The sequence below is a fragment of the Peromyscus eremicus genome, chromosome 15, assembly GCF_949786415.1.
Source record: "Peromyscus eremicus chromosome 15, PerEre_H2_v1, whole genome shotgun sequence".
NCBI classification, from domain to species: Eukaryota; Metazoa; Chordata; class Mammalia; order Rodentia; family Cricetidae; genus Peromyscus; species Peromyscus eremicus.
The window spans coordinates 248,704-267,418 of NC_081431.1; the positions used below are offsets into that span (position 1 = coordinate 248,704).

Sequence of the window (18,715 nt, forward strand, 5' to 3'; positions counted from 1 at the left end):
AATCAGAGCAATTTGACATAAAGACCATCCCACAGCAGAGGAAGCTGACAAACCGTATATACTTTGTGACAAATAGTAGAGTCAGCTTCAGTTTGTCTGGATTTTAAAATTATGACACATGCCATTAATAATATTACCTAAGGTGTATGATACATTGAATCATTCTTGTAGGTCATATCTTTTTACTTTGTGCTTCTGTCTTCTCAATTGTTAATAAATTTAATAATAATGACCATCACAGAGCATGATTGAGGGAAAATATCCTCAGGATATTTCACTTAGTGTGTCCAACTTTGAACAAGTGTCACTAAGTAATTAGTGATTCTGAAGCAAAGAAAAGTGTATTTAAAACTAAGAGATGAAAAAAATCCTAGACTCTGAGGTCTGTGAATTCAGAAGAATGCTTTGGTAATAAATGAAGTAAACATGTTTTGGGGAGTCATCATGTGAAAATAAGAAGGGACTTGGATGGGAGTTCTTTTGGAAAATAGGGTCTGATTAAGTTTCCTCAAAGTGGCAAAAATCCGTGAAATATTACAATTATGTATGCTCTCTAGAATAAGTTACAGTCAGGTTAGAACTTTATAAACTAAGGAAAGTTTAGTTTACTTTACTTGGTTCCAAAATTCTGTTTCTTTCTCACAGGTAAATCATGTGAAACTCCTAAAGATCTTCAGAATGGCATAGTACATGTACACACAGACATTCGGTTTGGATCCAGTATTAATTATACTTGTAATCCAGGGTGAGTTGGCAACAACATCTCTTCATTCAAGACTTCTGGAACAGTAGTACTACCTTCTCAGCAGGTCTCAGGAAAGACATCTAATCTGTTACTTCCTGATTTGGTTTTTGGTTGTGTTTTGATTTGTTTTGTGCTAGAGGTTGTACTCAAGTCTTTAAACATGCTAGGTAAGTGCTCTACAGTGAATCCACACCATCAGAATGTTGCTTAGCCTTACAAGGTTTGAGTGTAAGTGCTTAATTCTTGATTGAAATGTACAAAAATTTTACATGATTAGGTGGAAAAGATATGTTATCCCTGCCGAATAATCAAGACAACACATGTTTTCAGCTTTCCATTATTATAACAAAATAATTGAGCTAATTAAAAGGAAGAAAGGTATGTTTTAATTCATTGTTAAAGAAATCTCAGTTCATGTTCACTTGACTCTCTTGATTTGGTCTATGGTGGCATGGTCCATTACAGCAGGAACATGGTAAACATGGTAAACCATTTACCTTATGGTTGACACGAAGAAAAGAAAGGCAAAAAGAGGATAAGGTCTCAGTATCCTCTCCAAAGGCATACAGCTGGTGAGCTAACTTTGTCCCTTAAGGCCTACCTCTTAAAGATTCACCACATCCCAATAAGATTATAGCCTGGGAGACTAAGCCTTTTATCTAGGAGCCTTATGGGGGTGTTCCTAACTATGGCAACATAAATAGAAAGTGAGGCACTCACTGGGTGAGATGGTGCAGTCTAATCACACAGACTTCTGAAATCCTGCGTGAATGTTTCTAGAAGAGAAGCCTAGGGAGCTCTGAGTAAGAATAGGTCTTAAATTCACAGCTTTTATTAGTTTGCTAAGGTTGCTAAATGACTACCAGTGTGTTTTTAAACGAGAGAAATTGTTAGAGTTCTGTTCTGAGTCTGGAAGTCCAAAATAAGGTGTTGGCAGGATGCTGCTCCCTCTGATGTCTTTAGGGGAGGGAACTTCCTTACCTCTTCCAGCTTCTGGAAGCTCTAGGCCTTCCTAGGTTTGTAGAACACAACTCTAATTTCTGTCTATCTATATCACTGCTTCTTCCCTGTGTCTGTTTTTATTTGTTGTTTTGTGTGTATTTATATTCAATGTTCTCTCTTTTTTATAGTGATACCATTTATTTGGATTAAGAACCATTCTAAAGACCCTAAATTTAACTTGATTATATTTGCAAAGGCACTGTTTTAAAATACTGTTACATTGACAGGAATAGGAGTTTACAGGATCAGAATATCACTTAGGGAACACAATTTAACCACAGAAATTACTCTTTGAACATGTCTGGCATGAAGTCCTACCAAGTATGGTGTTGCTGATGTTAGCACTCCTCATTATTCAACACAGAGTAAGAGTATTGCCTTAACCTTATTCCGAATGTTAAATCTGTGTTCTTAATAAGAGTCAAATAAAAGTGATATTTAGGGATTCAAAAATTTTAAAACATATGCTTTTCAAAGAACACTTTTGAGACAACACAAATAGAAAAAAATATTTCTAAAGCATAGAATTTATAAAGATTTTTCCATAATATATGAGTTTTGGTTTTTTTTTTTTTTTTTTTTGTTTTTTTTTTTTTTTTTGGTTTTTGAGACAGGGTTTCTCTGTGTAGCTTTGCGCCTTTCCTGGAACTCATTCTGTAGCCCAGGCTGGCCTCGAACTCACAGAGATCCGCCCGCCTCTGCCTCCCGAGTGCTGGGATTAAAGGCATGTGCCACTACCGCCCGGCTGAGTTCTTATAACTCCAGTGAAAGGACAAATAATTTTAAAATAGGCAAAAGAGGGCCTGAAGAGATAGCTCAATTGTTTAGTGTATAGTCAGTTTCTAGCATCTCATCTGGCTGTTCTCCATTGAACTGACTGATACACGCTCAGGCCTTCACTGGAACTGCATGTACACACACAAAACCACATGTACACATAATTAAAAAAAAAAAAAACAAATAAATCTGTGGATTCAAGGCCAGTATGGTTTGAATAGTGAGTTCCAAGCCAGCTAGGTCTACATAATGAGACCATGTCTCAAAACAAAACAAAGCATAAAACAAGCAAAGGATTAAGCATTTCTCAAAAGAAAATGCACAAATGGACTATAAGAAAAATATATTTACTCCATATGGTCATCAAAATGTAACTTATAACCATGTTGAGATACTGTCTTACCTATGAAAATATTTCTAAAGGGAAGACAGTAGGAAGTGTTGCAAAGAAATGGAAGTTCCCATACATTTCTGAAGTAGACAACAGACCAATATGTCTGAAGACTCTAACAACAAACCAATTTATAGATCCCATTAGAGTATTGTGACCCACTGAAACCACTTAGTGCTGCCTATTCACAGGGTATATGTAGATGTAACCAACCGTCTTATTAAATAAGAAACACAGAGCCGATTCAGAGAAGAAAGCCAAGAGGTCAGAACTAAGAGCCTTACCCTTCCTACTTCAGCCAAGAGAGCTCTCCGAAAAAAGGGGCCTACTTCCTGTGTGTATGCCTTTTTATAGTCTAGCTGTTCTGCCTTCTCATTGGTTGTAAACCTAAACACATGACTGCCTTGTCATTGCCTGTATGTACCGCCCTCCAGGTCCTTAAAGGCGTGCGCCACCACCGCCACGCACTTGCTATGGCTCTAAAACTCTGACCCCCAGGCAACTTTATTTATTAACATACAATTAAAATCACATTTCAGTACAAGTAAAATACCACCACAGGTATAAGACCATCTACTGAAGCATAGGTAATTTATCAGGGACTACCTCCTTTAAGAAAATTTACTCTCCTTCCCACAGCAGCCATCAATTGCCAACAGTTCCTCAGCTAGGTTTGGGACTTCATGAGCTCCTTCCCCATCCATGCTGGGATTTTGGCAGGCTTGATCTTGTGCAGGTCTTATGCACACAGTCACAGCTGCTGTGAGTTCATGTGTGCAGTGTCCCTGTCATGGCCAGAAAACACTGTTCTTTAGCAGTCAACCACTATCTCTGGCTCTTAGAATCCTTTTGCCCTTCTTTCTATGCTGATCCCTGAGCCTCGGGTGTGGAATGTATGTTATAGGTGTCCTTTTTAAAGCTGACCACCCTATACTTCCTTATTCTCTGGACATTGTCCAGTGGAATCTATGGGCGTAAAGATAAGACCTTAGAATGCAGTTTATTACTATGATTATTTGGCAAAAGAATACTATTAGAGTCTCCTCTAGGGCATGAACTACCCAACCTCTGATGTTTGGTGCAGGTAACAGTACCAGGTATGAATTCCTATTTGTGTAGCAGGCCTTAGATCCAATCAGTGGTATTATTTTTAATATTTGTGTCAGTATTACATGACCAGGCATATCTTGCCATTCCAGTGATTATTGTCGCTTGCAGAGTTTATAGTTGGGTAAGACGGTTGAATACTTTTCACATATAGTAGGGTACCTAGAACATTCAAGTACTGTGAAAGCCAGCCAATAGGGATGAAGCTTCCAGGTTAGTATCGCCTTGATTTCTTCATGTTCTGTGACTCAAGTGTGTGGTTACTTCAGCAATAGGGTCTTACCAACAAGTCCTGAAAAGTCACCAAGAGCAATGGTAATAGCCTGTTATGTTTGAGGGGGCATCTATGGGACTCCACTGATCGACAACTCAAGAAGAGGCAGCCTATACCTGATACTATGGGCTTTTTATTTAATATACTGTGGTATCTGTAATATGGTAATGCCATTTAAGCTTCTTTTATATACGTATGTATTTTAAGAAACTTCTATAGTAGTAGGTTTCTATATGACTTTTTTAAAGGTCTTTAGTGTTATTATGTTGGTTAGTTTTTGTCAGCCTGACACAAACTAGAGACACCTGGGAAGAAGGAATCTCAGTTGAGGAATTGCCTCCATTAGATTGACCTATGGACATGTGTGTGGGGCATTGTCTTGATTGATGGTTGATGTGGAGGGTCCAGCCCACTATGGATGGTGCCATCCCTGGGCAGGTAGTCCTTAGTTTTATAGGAAAGTTGACTGAGTATGAACAAGAGAGTGAGCCAGTAAACAGCACTCCTCTGTGGTCTCTGCTTACCTGACTGCAGGTCCTGTGTAGCTAGAGTTTTCCTGCCTGGCCCACAGTCAGGGCAAATCTCTCTCACCTGCCAGTCCCACAGCCACTCAGACCCGACCAAGTAAACACAGAGACTTATATTGGTTACAAACTGTATGGCCGTGGCAGGCTTCTTGCTAACTGTTGTTACAGCTTAAATTAATCCATTTCTATAAATCTATACCTTGCCATGTGGCTCGTGGCTTTCTGGCGTCTTCACATGCTGTTTGTCATCGTGGTGGCTGGCAGTGTCTCTCTGACTCAGCCTTCCACTTCCCAGCTTTATTCTCCTCCTTGTCCCACCTATACTTCCTGCCTAGCCACTGGCCAATCAGTGATTTATTTATTGTCCAATCAGCAACACACTTGACATACAGACCATCCCACAGCAGTCCTGGTTGGGTCCCTACCCTGGCTTCTCTCAATGCTGGGCTGTGACATGAAAGTCTAACCCAATTAAACCCTTTCTTTCACCTTAGTTGCTTTTGATCAGTGTTCTATCACAGCAGTGGAGACACAGACTAGGATGATTATCTCTCCCTACAGTCTTTCCTCTACCCTACCTTCTCATTCTCCACCCTATTTAACCCTTCCTCTTTCATTATTCCCCCTTCTTCCTTTACACCACCTTAGTTAAGATGCCATCAGCTTCAAATTATTATTACTATAAGGTCTTTTTGTCAGCTTTGAAGTAATCACAAGGATTACTTGTAGTAAATATACAAAGATAAAGTTATCAAACATAACCAGTACCAGTGGATCATCAAATTACAAAGGAAGAAAACAAGTGAGAAACAATGGAAACAAACTGGAAATCAATCAGAAAACAAAATTAATACGTGCCATTCCTTACCTATCAATAATTTGCTTGAAAAGAAAATTAGTTATATGCTCTATTTAAAAAAAACCAAGTGGCTGAATAAATACAACAATAAGCAACTTCCTACAAAAAACTTAAGATATAGCTTTAAAGACACATAATATGAAAGCAAATGAAGGGAAATGATACTCCATGAAAATGTCAAGTGGAATAAATCTGGGTGGTCATTAATTATTAGACAAACTAAGTGAAAAACTATCACAATAGGCAATATCATGGATGTATAACTTTTTCTTGGATAAAGTAAAGAAACAGCTAGCTATTCACGCAGGTAAAGAGGGCAATGACAGATCAAAGAAAAGATTCTATTCAAGTACAGCTTGATGAGTCAATGTATTTATCAGTATTACTTGCAGGAGAATGATTGTCACAAAGGCAACTTCATTGCCAAAAAGTCCCACCCTCGGCATGGATAACTCAGGAAAAGCTACATTACTGAAGTATTCCACCTTCCAGTCCATATTCTGCCTCCTCTAAATCCTAGTAACCCTCATGACTATATGTAGTTGGGGCAGGAGGGAATGACACCTGTAATTTCAGATGAGGGTCTTGTGACCCTTCCTTTTCCTTCCATAAATGCATGCTGACCTAGCTATGAGCTATATTTTCTGTTTATTTCTGCAGGCCAAGTTCTCCTACAGATTACAACAATTAATTGTTGGTGATGGTCATGTTAAGCTCAGAGGAACTAGATGTACTCTAGCCATAGAATGGTAAAATGGTCAATTGAGTAAAAGGATGGAACAATTATAAATGCATATTCACATCAGAGCACATGAATTTGTAAAGCAAATATTAACAGAATTGAAGGATGAAATTGAAAGCAATACCATATTAGTACAGGACTTCAATACTCCACTTTCAACAACAGATAGATCATTATTGGTTAAAATATTAAGGCAACTCCACATATTTAAAAGGGAGGTTTATTTTGTGGGGTAACTTACAAGTGAAGAGATAGGTTACAGGGTCTTAGAAAGGTGTAGTGCAGTCAGGAGATGTTCTCTGGAAAACTCTGCTCAGTCTACCTCCAGCATCCAGGGTCCAGGAAGCAAGAGAGCCAGCACATCTGGATCCCGGGTCTTCAAGGGTCCTCTCTCAGCTCCGCCTTGTAGGCGTGACAGTTATGGAAGCCTCAGTGGGGGCGGTCCTTCCAGATCAAAGCTGGAACGGCTACCCACTACATCTCCCCTTTTTGCCTAAATAAGAAGGTTCTAACCTAATACAAGACTATATACAATAGGAATGATTACCAAATATTGTCCAGGAATAATAAGGGATAATGACCTAGATAAGATGGAACTACAACCAACACGAACAATATCAAACAAGAGACACATACTAAAATCCAGAGAAGTCTAGAGCATAGGTAAATGGCATGTTACAAAGATCATTCCAAAAGGTGTCCTATCCTAAAGAACCTGAATCTAATACTTAATATGTTCTATCTAAGATATTATATATATACTAACTTGTAACTATAACTGCTAGTCTTCAATCCCATTAAAGACCTGAGAAAGAATATAATGGTACCTGAGAAATGGAAGATGGATGCAAGCAACTTTCGGGAATCTTGCAAGAGTAGACAGAGACAGCTGGCAGCCTGGACAGTCACCTAATGTTTCTCAGCATTGTTGGTGCATTCAAATTGGCTACAGGTATAGAGCATCTGGCAGACTATTTTCAGAAGCAGGAATTCTGAAAGACCATCTTACCCTGTCTTGGCAGAGTTCAGAAGTCACTTTTCCTTGTGTCCCGCTTGTCCAGAAGGACAGCATTTGTACTGTCAGCAGTCGAGGCAAGGGCAGTTCTTTGCCCAATAGACCATTTTGTGCCAAGAAGACAAACTTCCAAATGGAAATGTCTTAGAAGCCCAACATTCTCTCAGGATCAAATTGGTGCTGCCAGGAGCAATTGTGTCTCACATCAACAGAATTCTAAGTTATTTAAATGCCATATTCTCTAGGTTCATGAAGTGTCTGAAAATTACCTGTCCAGCCGACCTATGTATCTATAAATCTGGATAACGTAACTAACATAACTATAGAGATGACAAGCATAGGTGACTATAAATCTATAAGTCTTATCTATCTAAATAACCTAAGGTCTAAGGCTTCATGTAAACAAGGTAAACAGTCTGTAAGCAAATGTACGGTAAAAGGACAATGACTTCAGAATTGTGACAATACACAAAATATCTTTAACAGAGGTAGGAATGTATAGTGCTATATGCAATATGACAATAATCCTAAATATATATCAGTATACAAAATATCCTAAACAGAGGTAGAACATACATACAGTATGACAGATATAAATTTACATTTGTATCAATATACAAATATTTCAAATAAGAATAGAAATATATGTACATTATAACAAATATAGTTCTGTATTTGTATCAATATACAAATTATCTTAAACAGGAATATAAAAATAGTTTACATTTGTATCAACATATAAGAATCCATAACAGTGCAGATTATCTAAGGCTGCTATTTTACTAAATTTGTTTACTAGTATATACACTAATCTACCATAATATCTTATACCTATCCTTTCCACTTTTTCTTTTCTTTCCTTTTTTTTTGGGGGGGGGAGACACTTTTTCTTTTCTTAAGGAGAATGCTGAGTCTGATATTTTCTTCCACCCCAACCCTATAACCATCATCCATAACCCTGATAAATATGAAACCTTTGAGAGAAAGGGCATTGTTTTCTTAGAGTTGCTTCCTGCTGTTTAGGGGGTGATGGTATCTCTGTTGGGTACCGTAAGAAAGCTCAGATAGTTAAATCTCAGTTAGACTAATTGTAGATTTTGCAGCAAGTCTCAGAGTAATGGGTAAGACTGTCTGAAATTCTGGCTAGAAGTGTAGTATGATGATGAGTACCATGGCATCATTCTGGACTGGGTAGAGTTGTTGTTGTTGTTGGGGCCCCATCTTCCTTCTGGAGACTTCAGAGATTGCTATTGGAAAAACTTATTTTTTACCATGAAAAACTTGAACATTATTAATATATCAAAATGGAAAGTTTGGATTTAAAGATGACATGACATGTAAGAAAGGATTCTGAGACATCAAGAGTAAGCATGGAGAGAATTAGAATCTTGAAGACAATGGTCCCTTTTATTGGTTTCCTTCTGTCTCACACCAGAGGGCTCTTCTGATATGGGACTGAAGAATCTCTCAACCTTTTTTTTTTTTTTTTAGCAATATGCTTAGGTTTAGAGAAGGAGTGAGCCAATTCCATTTCCAAAGCCAGCTTGGTTTATAATTGAATTGGAACCACGACTTTTCTAGATTGAAAGAGATATAGATGTTAGGCAGTGAGATTTTACCCTGTGTAGATTGGTACCAATAGATTCAGATATTGGTTAAAATATTAAGGCAACTCCACATATTTAAAAGGGAGGTTTATTTTGTGGGGTAACTTACAAGTGAAGAGATAGGTTACAGGGTCTGGGAAAGGTGTAGTGCAGTCAGGAGGTGTCCTCTGGAAAACTCTGCTCCGTCTACCTCCAGCATCCAGGGTCCAGGAACCAAGAGAGCCAGCCCATCCAGATCCCGGGTCTTCAAGGGTCCTCTCTCAGCTCCACCTTGTAGGCGTGACAGTTATGGAAGTAGTGGGGATGGCCCTTCCAGATCAAAGCTGGAATGGCTACCCACTACAGATCATTCATCAAACTCAATAAAAAAAGGAGCAGTTATAAATGAAACAGCCCATCAAATAACAGAAGAATCTATATTCTTCTCAAGTGTACATAGAACATTTTATAAAACATGTAAAAATATTAGCCCACTGCCATAAGTACATGTGTTAGAAAAAGATTAATTCGTTTCTGTCTCTTCATAATATCAGAACTTACTGAGTAACAATAAATTCACTAGGTATTTATCATGGTTTCAATTTCAATAGCTTACCAGATAGTACTTCTTTTTTTGGTGACTCTGGCTCAGGCAAATATAAAGTTTTTTGTTAAAACATCCTTAATTACTAATATTAGCTTTCAGGTTATGCATTACACACACACCACTCTCTGTGTATGTGTTAGGGATACTATTGCTGTGATGAAATACCCTGACCAAACCAACTTGGGGAGGAAAGGGTTTATTTGATTTATGCTTCCAAATCACTGTTCATGTTGAAGGAAGTCAGGACAGGAACTCAGAAGAGGCAGGAACCTGAAGGTAGGAGCTGATTCAGAGGCCATGGAAGAGTGCTGCTTATGGCTTCGTTACAGTTTCAGATGTTAGTCCTTTATCATCATGGTGGGAGCATGACTTGGAGCAGTAAGTGGGAGCTGCATCCTGATCTCTAGACAGACAGACAGACAGACAGACAGAGATAGGCTGGGCCTGGTGTGGGCTTTTGAAACCTCAAAGCCCACCCTGAGTAACATGTTTCCTCCAATTAGACCACATCTCCTAATCCTTTTAATCCTTCTCAAGTCGTGCCAGTCCCTGATGGCTAAGCATTCAAATATATGAACCTTTGGGTCCATTCTTTTTCAAACAACCACAGTGTGTGTGTGTGTGTGTGTGTGTGTGTGTGTGTGTGTGTGTGTGTGTGTGAGAGAGAGAGAGAGAGAGAGAGAGAGAGAGAGAGAGAGAGAGAGAGAGACCGAGACCACAAAGAGTTAGAGGAGTTTCAGAGAAACCAAAGCTAGGAAACCAGATGGCACAGTCTTTGCATTGATAATGAATCCTGAATCTAACTGTGAGAAAGAAGCTGAAGAAGCTGTGATGACTCTGAGTTGGCATTGCAGATACATGTTTGAGAGCAAAGCTATATAGTTGAATGTAGCTGAAGAGGCAAAAGATAAATACTTAGATAAATTCCAATTACTTACCACAACCTTCCAACAAAGAAAGCCTTAGGACCTGTGAGCTTCACCGCTGGATTCTAATTTGTGTTATAAGGCCAATATTATGCTAATACCAAACCAGCCTTGACAACAAAAGAAAATTGCTGGCCAGTTGTTGCTGGAGAATTTCTCTCCAGCTCCCACAACCAAGTCCCGCCAGTCTCAGAGCCCACTTATAAAATAAACACACAGACTCTTACATTATTTAAACTGCTTGGCCATTAGCTCAGGCCTGTTATTGTCTAGCTCTTACTCTTATATTTAGCCCATTTCTATTAATCTTTACTTTGCCACATGGCTCATGGCTTACTGGTACCTTACATCTTCCTTGTCCTGATGGCGGCTGGCAGTGTCTCCCTCCCCCAGCTTCCTGTTCTCTCAATTCTCCTCTCTGTTAGTCCCGCCTATACTTCCTGCCTGGCCACTGACCAATCAGTGATTTATTTATTGACCAATCAACAACACATTTGACATACAGACCATCCCACAGCACTTCCCCTTTTCTTTTCTTAAAAAGGAAGGTTTTAACTTTAACATAGTAAAATTACATATAACAAAACAATTATCAAGCAAGAATTACAGTTACAATATTAAAGAAGAGATCCTATCTATCTTATATTTGTAAGTTTAAGGTTTTATATCTAACTTATCTTTTATTATAACTAAGGAAAATTGTAAGTATCTAGTCTTTAACCACATCAAAGACCTCAGAAGGATATACTACTGCCTGAGAAATGGAGAAGGATATAAGCAACTTTTAGGAGTCTTGTAGGGTAGACAGAGACAGCTGGCAGCCTGGACAGTCATTCAAAGTTCTCTTGTAAAGTTGGGGCATCTGTCTTCAGCCCACAGGCCTAGAGTCTCTTATTCACTTTTCTCTGTGTCCTGTAGAATGTCTGGCAGTTTTCTCTGCAAAGCAGGAACCTGAAGGACCATTTTGTCAAGCAAAGTTCAGTGGTCACCTTTGTATGGGTCCTGCATGTCCAGTTGATCAGGCAGTCCAGGCAAGAACAGTTTCTTGCCCAAATGGCTATTTTTGTCAAGGTGAAGATAAACTCCGTATGGAGTGTCTTCGATGCCCATCCTCCTCTCTGAAGTAAATCGGTGCTGTCAGGAGCAGACATGTCTCACTGTCCAGAAAGTCTAAATTTTTAAAACATTTTAAATGCCATATTCTGTAGGTCTTTGAAGTGTTTGAAGACTACCTATCTATCTGAAATATAACTATGTATACCTAGAAGACTTAACTAACATGGCTACAAATATGATTATCATAGATGACTAATTATTAATCTATTTTTTAATTATCCATTATAATTTTAAATGAGTTACATAAACATAATACCTCAAACAAGAATAGAAATATATATACAGTATAACAAAATTAAGTTTAAATTTGTATCAATAAACTAAATCTATAGCAATGTAAAACATTTTAAACAAGTTGTTACTCTTTAAAAGTAGGTTCATTAATCTACCCTTTCATCCTATCATATCTAAACTATCCCCCTTTTTGTTTTAGAAAGAGATTGTATTTATAATCAACCTGATTTAAATAAAAATATTGTTTTTTCTCTGTCCCACACCAGAGGGCTCTTCTGATTTGGGACACAAGAATCTCTTAACCATTTTTTTTTTTTGAGCAATATGTCTGGGTTTAGAGGGGGAGTGAGCCAATTCCATCTCTAAAGCCAGCTTGGTATATTTGGGAATTTGGGCGTAGCTTCTCTTACTACTTCCTGCTGGAGGGGGGCGCTGTATCTTATGGGGACACAAAGAAAATTTTAGGATCATGGAGTAGTCCATGAGGCTGTATCGTCTGAGCCAGTTGCCTTGAAACCATTCTGGATGTTGAGTCATCTGGGCCATGGTGTCATTGGAGACCTTTCAGGGGGTCTTGGCTGGTCAAACCTGATGTATCTTAATCTGGAACAAATCCATAGTCTCTGGCTTTCTGTGGAAACAAAAGCAGAGACTCTTTTCCAAAGCAACATATCCTTATATCCAAATTTTGAAGTCAAGGTACCTTTAAAATATACATTTTGGCATAACTCAACAGCTTTTACAATCAAATGTTTTTCTGCAGTTACGAATATCAAAGAGAACATAATCCAGATTCTCTGTGTGGTAGTCATCTTTACGTGGCTTATTTTTTTATATTAGCTTGAGCCTATTGCTTTAAACTGTAGCCTTCTAAGCCTGAAACGGCACTGGCGCTGTGGCTGCTGGTTCCGCCCACTTCAGCTTCCCAACATGGCGGTAGTCCGTTTTCCGCCAGCTCTGGGAGCCATCAACTCTCAGAAACAGTGGGTCTATGCTTCTATCAAAGCAGCGTGTAGCGCAGAAACCTCTTTTTTTTTTTTTTGTTTTGTTTTGTTTTGTGCTAGCAAAGGCTAAATTCACCACATAGCTTAATGTGCCATTCGCAGAGGCCTCATTCCCGCCATACGGCGGCAGGTTGAGCATGCACGCCAGGAACCCGCCATAGTAGCTCAAACATGCAGGCTGCCGCTAGCTTAAAAGAGACAACTAGGAGCTGTTTTTAGCTCCGTTTTAGAATCTTTTTTCTCCGTTTTTAGGTGGAGACTCTTGCCACCACGTTGGACGCCATTTGTTGCTGGAGAATTTCTCTCCAGCTCCCACAACCAAGTCCCGCCAGTCTCAGAGCCCACTTATAAAATAAACACACAGACTCTTACATTATTTAAACTGCTTGGCCATTAGCTCAGGCCTGTTATTGTCTAGCTCTTACTCTTATATTTAGCCCATTTCTATTAATCTTTACTTTGCCACATGGCTCATGGCTTACTGGTACCTTACATCTTCCTTGTCCTGATGGCGGCTGGCAGTGTCTCCCTCCCCCAGCTTCCTGTTCTCTCAATTCTCCTCTCTGTTAGTCCCGCCTATACTTCCTGCCTGGCCACTGACCAATCAGTGATTTATTTATTGACCAATCAACAACACATTTGACATACAGACCATCCCACAGCAGCCAGTATCCTTAATAAACATGTTATAAACATTCATTCTTTACAAATTACTAGCAGACAGAATTCACAAGTGCATACACTGGGGTGAGTGGGATGAATCTCCAGAATCCATGTAAAATGGATGCCTGTAATCCCAGCACTAGGAGAATGAGAGACAGACAGATCCTATGGGCTTGCTGGCCAGCTAGCCTAGCCAAAAGAGTGAGTTTTCAGCTCAGTGAGAGATTTTTGTCTCAAGACAATGGACTGAGAGTGATAGAGGAAGATGCCTGGTATCCTGCTCTGAGCTCCTCTTGTACACACATTATCACACAGACCCCATGTATGCTCATACAACATACACACTGTCATATGTAGCTAGAGTTTTCCTGCCTGGCCCACATTCAGGACAAATCTCTCTCACCTGCCAGTCCCACAGCCGCTCAGACCCAACCAAGTAAACACAGAAACTTATGTTGCTTACAAACTATATGGCCGTGACAGGCTTCTTGCTGACTGTTCTTATATCTTAAACTAATCCATTTCTATAAATCTATACCTTGCCATGTGGCTCGTGGCTTACCGGCATCTTCACATGCTTCTTGTCATGGCGGCGGCTGGCAGTGTCTCTTTTCCGCCTTCCTGTTCTCTCAATTCTCCTCTCTGTTAGTCCCACCTATACTTCCTGCCTGGCCACTGGCCAATCAGTGATTTATTTATTGACCAATCAGCAACACATTTGACATACAGACCATCCCACAGCAGTCATACATCATGATTAAGTGGCATTTATCCCTGAAATGCAAGCTTCACTTGACAGTGTACAAACAAAATGTGATATATCACACTGACAGAATGAGGTGTAAAAGCATAGTCATTGCTAGAAGAAGAAAAGACTTTCGAAAAACAATTCAAATTTTCCATCACTAGAAAAGTTCTCTAAAAATTAGTCATAGAAGGATTATAGTTTCATGTAATATGTTTTCCACATATGACAAGCCTACAACTAACACTGTATTCAGTGGAGAAAGGCAGTCTTTTCTATAAGATTAGGAGCACAAAGGCATTTTCACCATTCTCAAATGAAAATGTGCCCTGTCCTGTCTCTGTACAACTACCTACTTCTCTATGGATCTCCCTGATTTTGGACATACTCAAATGTCCATCAATAGGTAAATGGTTAGATGAACGATGGTGCATCCATGTTATGGGCTCTAATTTATAACAAAAAGGACTGCTTGATAAATCTCCAGGATTGTGCTGAGTAGAAAGCTAATCATATATGGTTACATTCTATATGAATCTTTATATAATTTTTTGAAATTATGTATTTATAGAAATGGTCACCACCAGTAAGAATGTGCAAGAAAAATCAGGAATGGGAAGACACAAAGGGAATGTCACAGTAAATAGACAGAACAAGAGGTCTTGTGTCTTTTTAGTTCTTGCTGTGGTAGAAAATACATAAGCCTACATGTAAAATTGTGTCAAAGTCTCTTTCCCACTGGTTGGTGGTGGCACATGACTTTTGTCCTAGCATTTGGATGTCAAGGCCAGCCTGGACTACAGAGTGAGTTCCAGGAAAGCCAGAAAAAAACAAAACAAAACAAAACACAGAAAAACCCTGTCTTGAAAAACCAAAAGGACAAAAAAGAAAGAAAACAAAACAAAACAAAAAAGGTATGTGGGGGGCCCAGAAAAGGTCTCTTTCCCATAGGAAAATGAGCAAGTGGAATTTAAATGTAAACATAAAACACAACCCTTTACAGTTGTACTTCCCAAAATGACATGTTTATGTATAAACAAAGTAGGTATAAAAGTTGTTACTGTGAAATAATTGTCATGAATTGTTTTAATTTTATGACATACTAGACAATTTGAAGCATATTAATTGAGTATTGCTGACTTTAATCAAGTATGAAAAATTTGTTCAACTTTGGTCAGATTGGAGTCCCTTGATTCTAGGTTAATGAATCTTGCTGATAAGGTGTTCCCTTATCTAGGCATTTATCTAGGCATTCACATTAATGCTTTCACGGTATAACTTAATTCATTCATATTAGTATAATACACACATACACATGACATTTACTTTGCCCTCAAGAAGCTTGTAATATCTTTAAAAATAAGACTTATAGGAAACAACTATAATTTACTACAGATTGTATGATAAGATAATAAAAAGAAAAATCTCATTTAGTTGGGAAGCATGAAGATGAAAATCAAAAAGTCCAAAGAGGGATGTAAGATTTGAGAACTCATGATCTTTGACAAGAAAAAAAATGTCCTAAAGCTTCCAAGGTAGTAATCTCTGGGAAGCAGCAATTTAAGTAGGCAATTACTTATGGATTAATTAACATTCTTTATTCTGTGTATAGATACTACCTTATTGGTTCCTCCTCTGCTGTATGTGTAATCTCAGATCAAATTGTTGCTTGGGATAACGAGGCACCTATTTGTCAGAGTAAGTTGAAATTTTTATTTCTATTACCTTGACTCATGTACTTTAAATTTTCTCTGGAATTATATGTATATTTTTGGAGGGCTGAGATTGAACCCAGGGCCTCATGCCTTTTAGGAAGTGCTCTATCACAGCTGTAAACCTAAAGCCCTATAAGGGATTTTTAAATCTTTATTAAAATCGCTTTTGTATAATCTGTTCTTCAAGTAAATGAAGATGTTCTGGTTAGTGTCAACTTGACATGAGCCAGAGTCATTTGAGAATAAGGACTTTCAATTGAGAAAATGCTTCCATCAGATCTGGCTATAGGTAAGCCTGTATGGCATTTTTTTAATTATGTGGGTGGGCTTAGCCCATTGTGGGAAGTGTCAGTCCTGGGCTGATGGTCCTGGGTTCTATAAAAAAGCCAGCTGAGGAAGCCATGAGGAACATAACCAACACCCCTCCATGGCCTCTGCATCAGCTCCTGTCTTCTGGTTCCTTCCCAAACTGAGTTACTGCCTTGGTTTCTCTCACTAGACTGTGTTTCTGGATATGTAAGCCAAATAAACTCTTTCCTCCCCAAGTTGCTTTTGGTCATGGTTTTTCATCACAGAAATAGGAACCCTAAGACAGAAGACAACTGCAACTTCCTTTAAGTTCTCCTTTGTCCTGGGATGTTCCTTTTTTTCTTTTCTTTTCTTTCTTTCTTTTTTTTTTGTGATATTTACCTTCTTGAGTCTGGCTTATTTCCATTAATAAGATGATGCCCAGTTCCATCTGTCTTTCTGAAAATGAAACTATATTCCCTATGAGTGAATAAAACTCAAATGTGAATGTATAACCTGAAGAAAGTGCAGAAAGCATGAAAATAGTAAGAGGACCATGGCTAGGGGGAGCACTAGAGAGAGTAATAGCATAAATTAAATAATATCATAGGGCCTGGTACTAGCTGAAATTTCAGACTTCTGGTGGTGGTTTTGCAGTGTGTCTCCCATGGATAAGTGGAACCTACTTGATAGCTTTCTCATACCAGGAATAGAAATTAGTCATCCTAGAAGGAAATTCTTGTTCTGCTTTCCTCCAGCTTCTTTGTTGTGATTGTTCCAGATATCTGACTCATACAACCACACCCTGGTGACCACTTTTCTGTGGAATAGCTAGATAAAAGATACTGAATGGCTCTTCTAATGCCCACATCTTACAGTAGTTTCACTCACGTGCATATCCTCTTAGAATTCGTGCCTACTTTGACTGAGCTCACTGGTTAATGGAAACTTGCCTGACCAACACTGGGATTCCAATAGAGATTTGTCCCTTAGGTCACTCTGGGGCCTTCTCCTCACACTGACTGGCCTCTGTTTTACTTCATGTGTTTCATGTACCCTCAGAGCATACAGAAAATAAAATCATTTTTGTCTTGTTTCTGTAATCAATTGAATACTGTAATCATTGACTACTGTAAATTAAAATATACCCTGCTGGGCAGTGGTGGCACAGGCCTTTAATCCCAGCACTCAGGAGGCAGAGCCAGGCTAGGATCTCTGTGAGTTCGAGGCCAGCCTGGTCTACAGAGCGAGTTCCAGGAAAGGCGCAAAGCTACACAGAGAAACCCTGTCTCGAAAAAACAAAACAAAACAAAAGTTTAGAAAAAAAAGAAAAATATATATATACCCACACACTGCTCTTTTAGATTAGATCCCTCCTTACTGTGGCTCTATCAATTTTATATAAAACTTTCATCCTTCAGCCTGAAAAACTTTTTTTTTTTATTTTGTAGATCTGGAACTTTATTGTTGAAACACTTTCCTCTTTTGGTTCCTTTTAGTTATTGTCTCTTTCATGGCTGCTATTAGGCTGGTGGAATTTGATTTTATAACTTTGGTATATCTAGATGAAGAATTAGTTGAATTTTGTTGTTGAATTTGTATGGCTTCCTGAATCCCATATCTTTCATCAGCTTTCTTTAGTGCATGGTTTCATCCCTCTATTCTCTGTGTAATGCTGCCAAAGTACATGTAATTCTTCTATACCATAGGCACTGCTACCACCACTGCTTCTTTAAAAACCACCCAGGAGACAGATTACTGGAGATCATTTATTCAAGTCTGGGTTGGGGAAAAATGGGTAGCAGTTATGCTCTTGTCAACACAGTAAACACAACTCTCACCTCAAAGGAGAAAAGAGATAGTTTATTCTGGAGCCAAACATGAATGACCAAGACCAGAGAACACAGATTTAGGTTACCCCAAATTCCATGATCCAAGATGGCAACATTTGATGTCAATGCAAAAACTACAGCTCTTATCTTAAAAGGAATAAGAGATCGTTTATTCTGGAGCTATTTTAATTGACTATGGCCCAGGAAAACAGATTTAGATTACCCCAATTCTTTGTTCTAGTGTGGAAGCAGTTTCATAGTTTTATAGAACAAAGAAAGTTATGTCAAGGCAAGTTTAATTTAATTAATAAATTATGAGTACATCAGAGAGGCAATTACAACAAGATGGGGAAAACTTTTCTATAGACATAAGATGATAGCTGATGACATTTTTAGCTTTTTGGCTGGTGGAAGCTAGTGATTTGCTAAGTTAATAGATCCCAAAATGTTTCTATCTATTAGTAACAGAATGTTAATTAAGACACATAGGTGGGGAAGGAATGGCTGTTCTGCAGGGCTAGAACTAGCCCAAGATAGGTAATTAGCCTCTGGACCTACAA

The 18,715-nt window shown here is 38.6% G+C and overlaps 1 protein-coding gene across 3 annotated transcripts in view; it reads left to right on the forward strand.

Annotated features, from left to right (window-relative positions):
• The window catches only part of LOC131924997 (complement component receptor 1-like protein), a 51,854-nt gene that overhangs the window by 9,746 nt on the left and 23,393 nt on the right, over nucleotides 1–18,715 (forward strand). For all 3 annotated transcript variants that reach the window (XM_059280226.1, XM_059280225.1, XM_059280227.1), the window contains exons 3-4: nucleotides 646–745; nucleotides 15,933–16,018. In XM_059280226.1, the coding sequence (XP_059136209.1) occupies nucleotides 646–745; nucleotides 15,933–16,018 (186 nt within the window). The remainder of the gene's footprint in view (nucleotides 1–645; nucleotides 746–15,932; nucleotides 16,019–18,715) is intronic.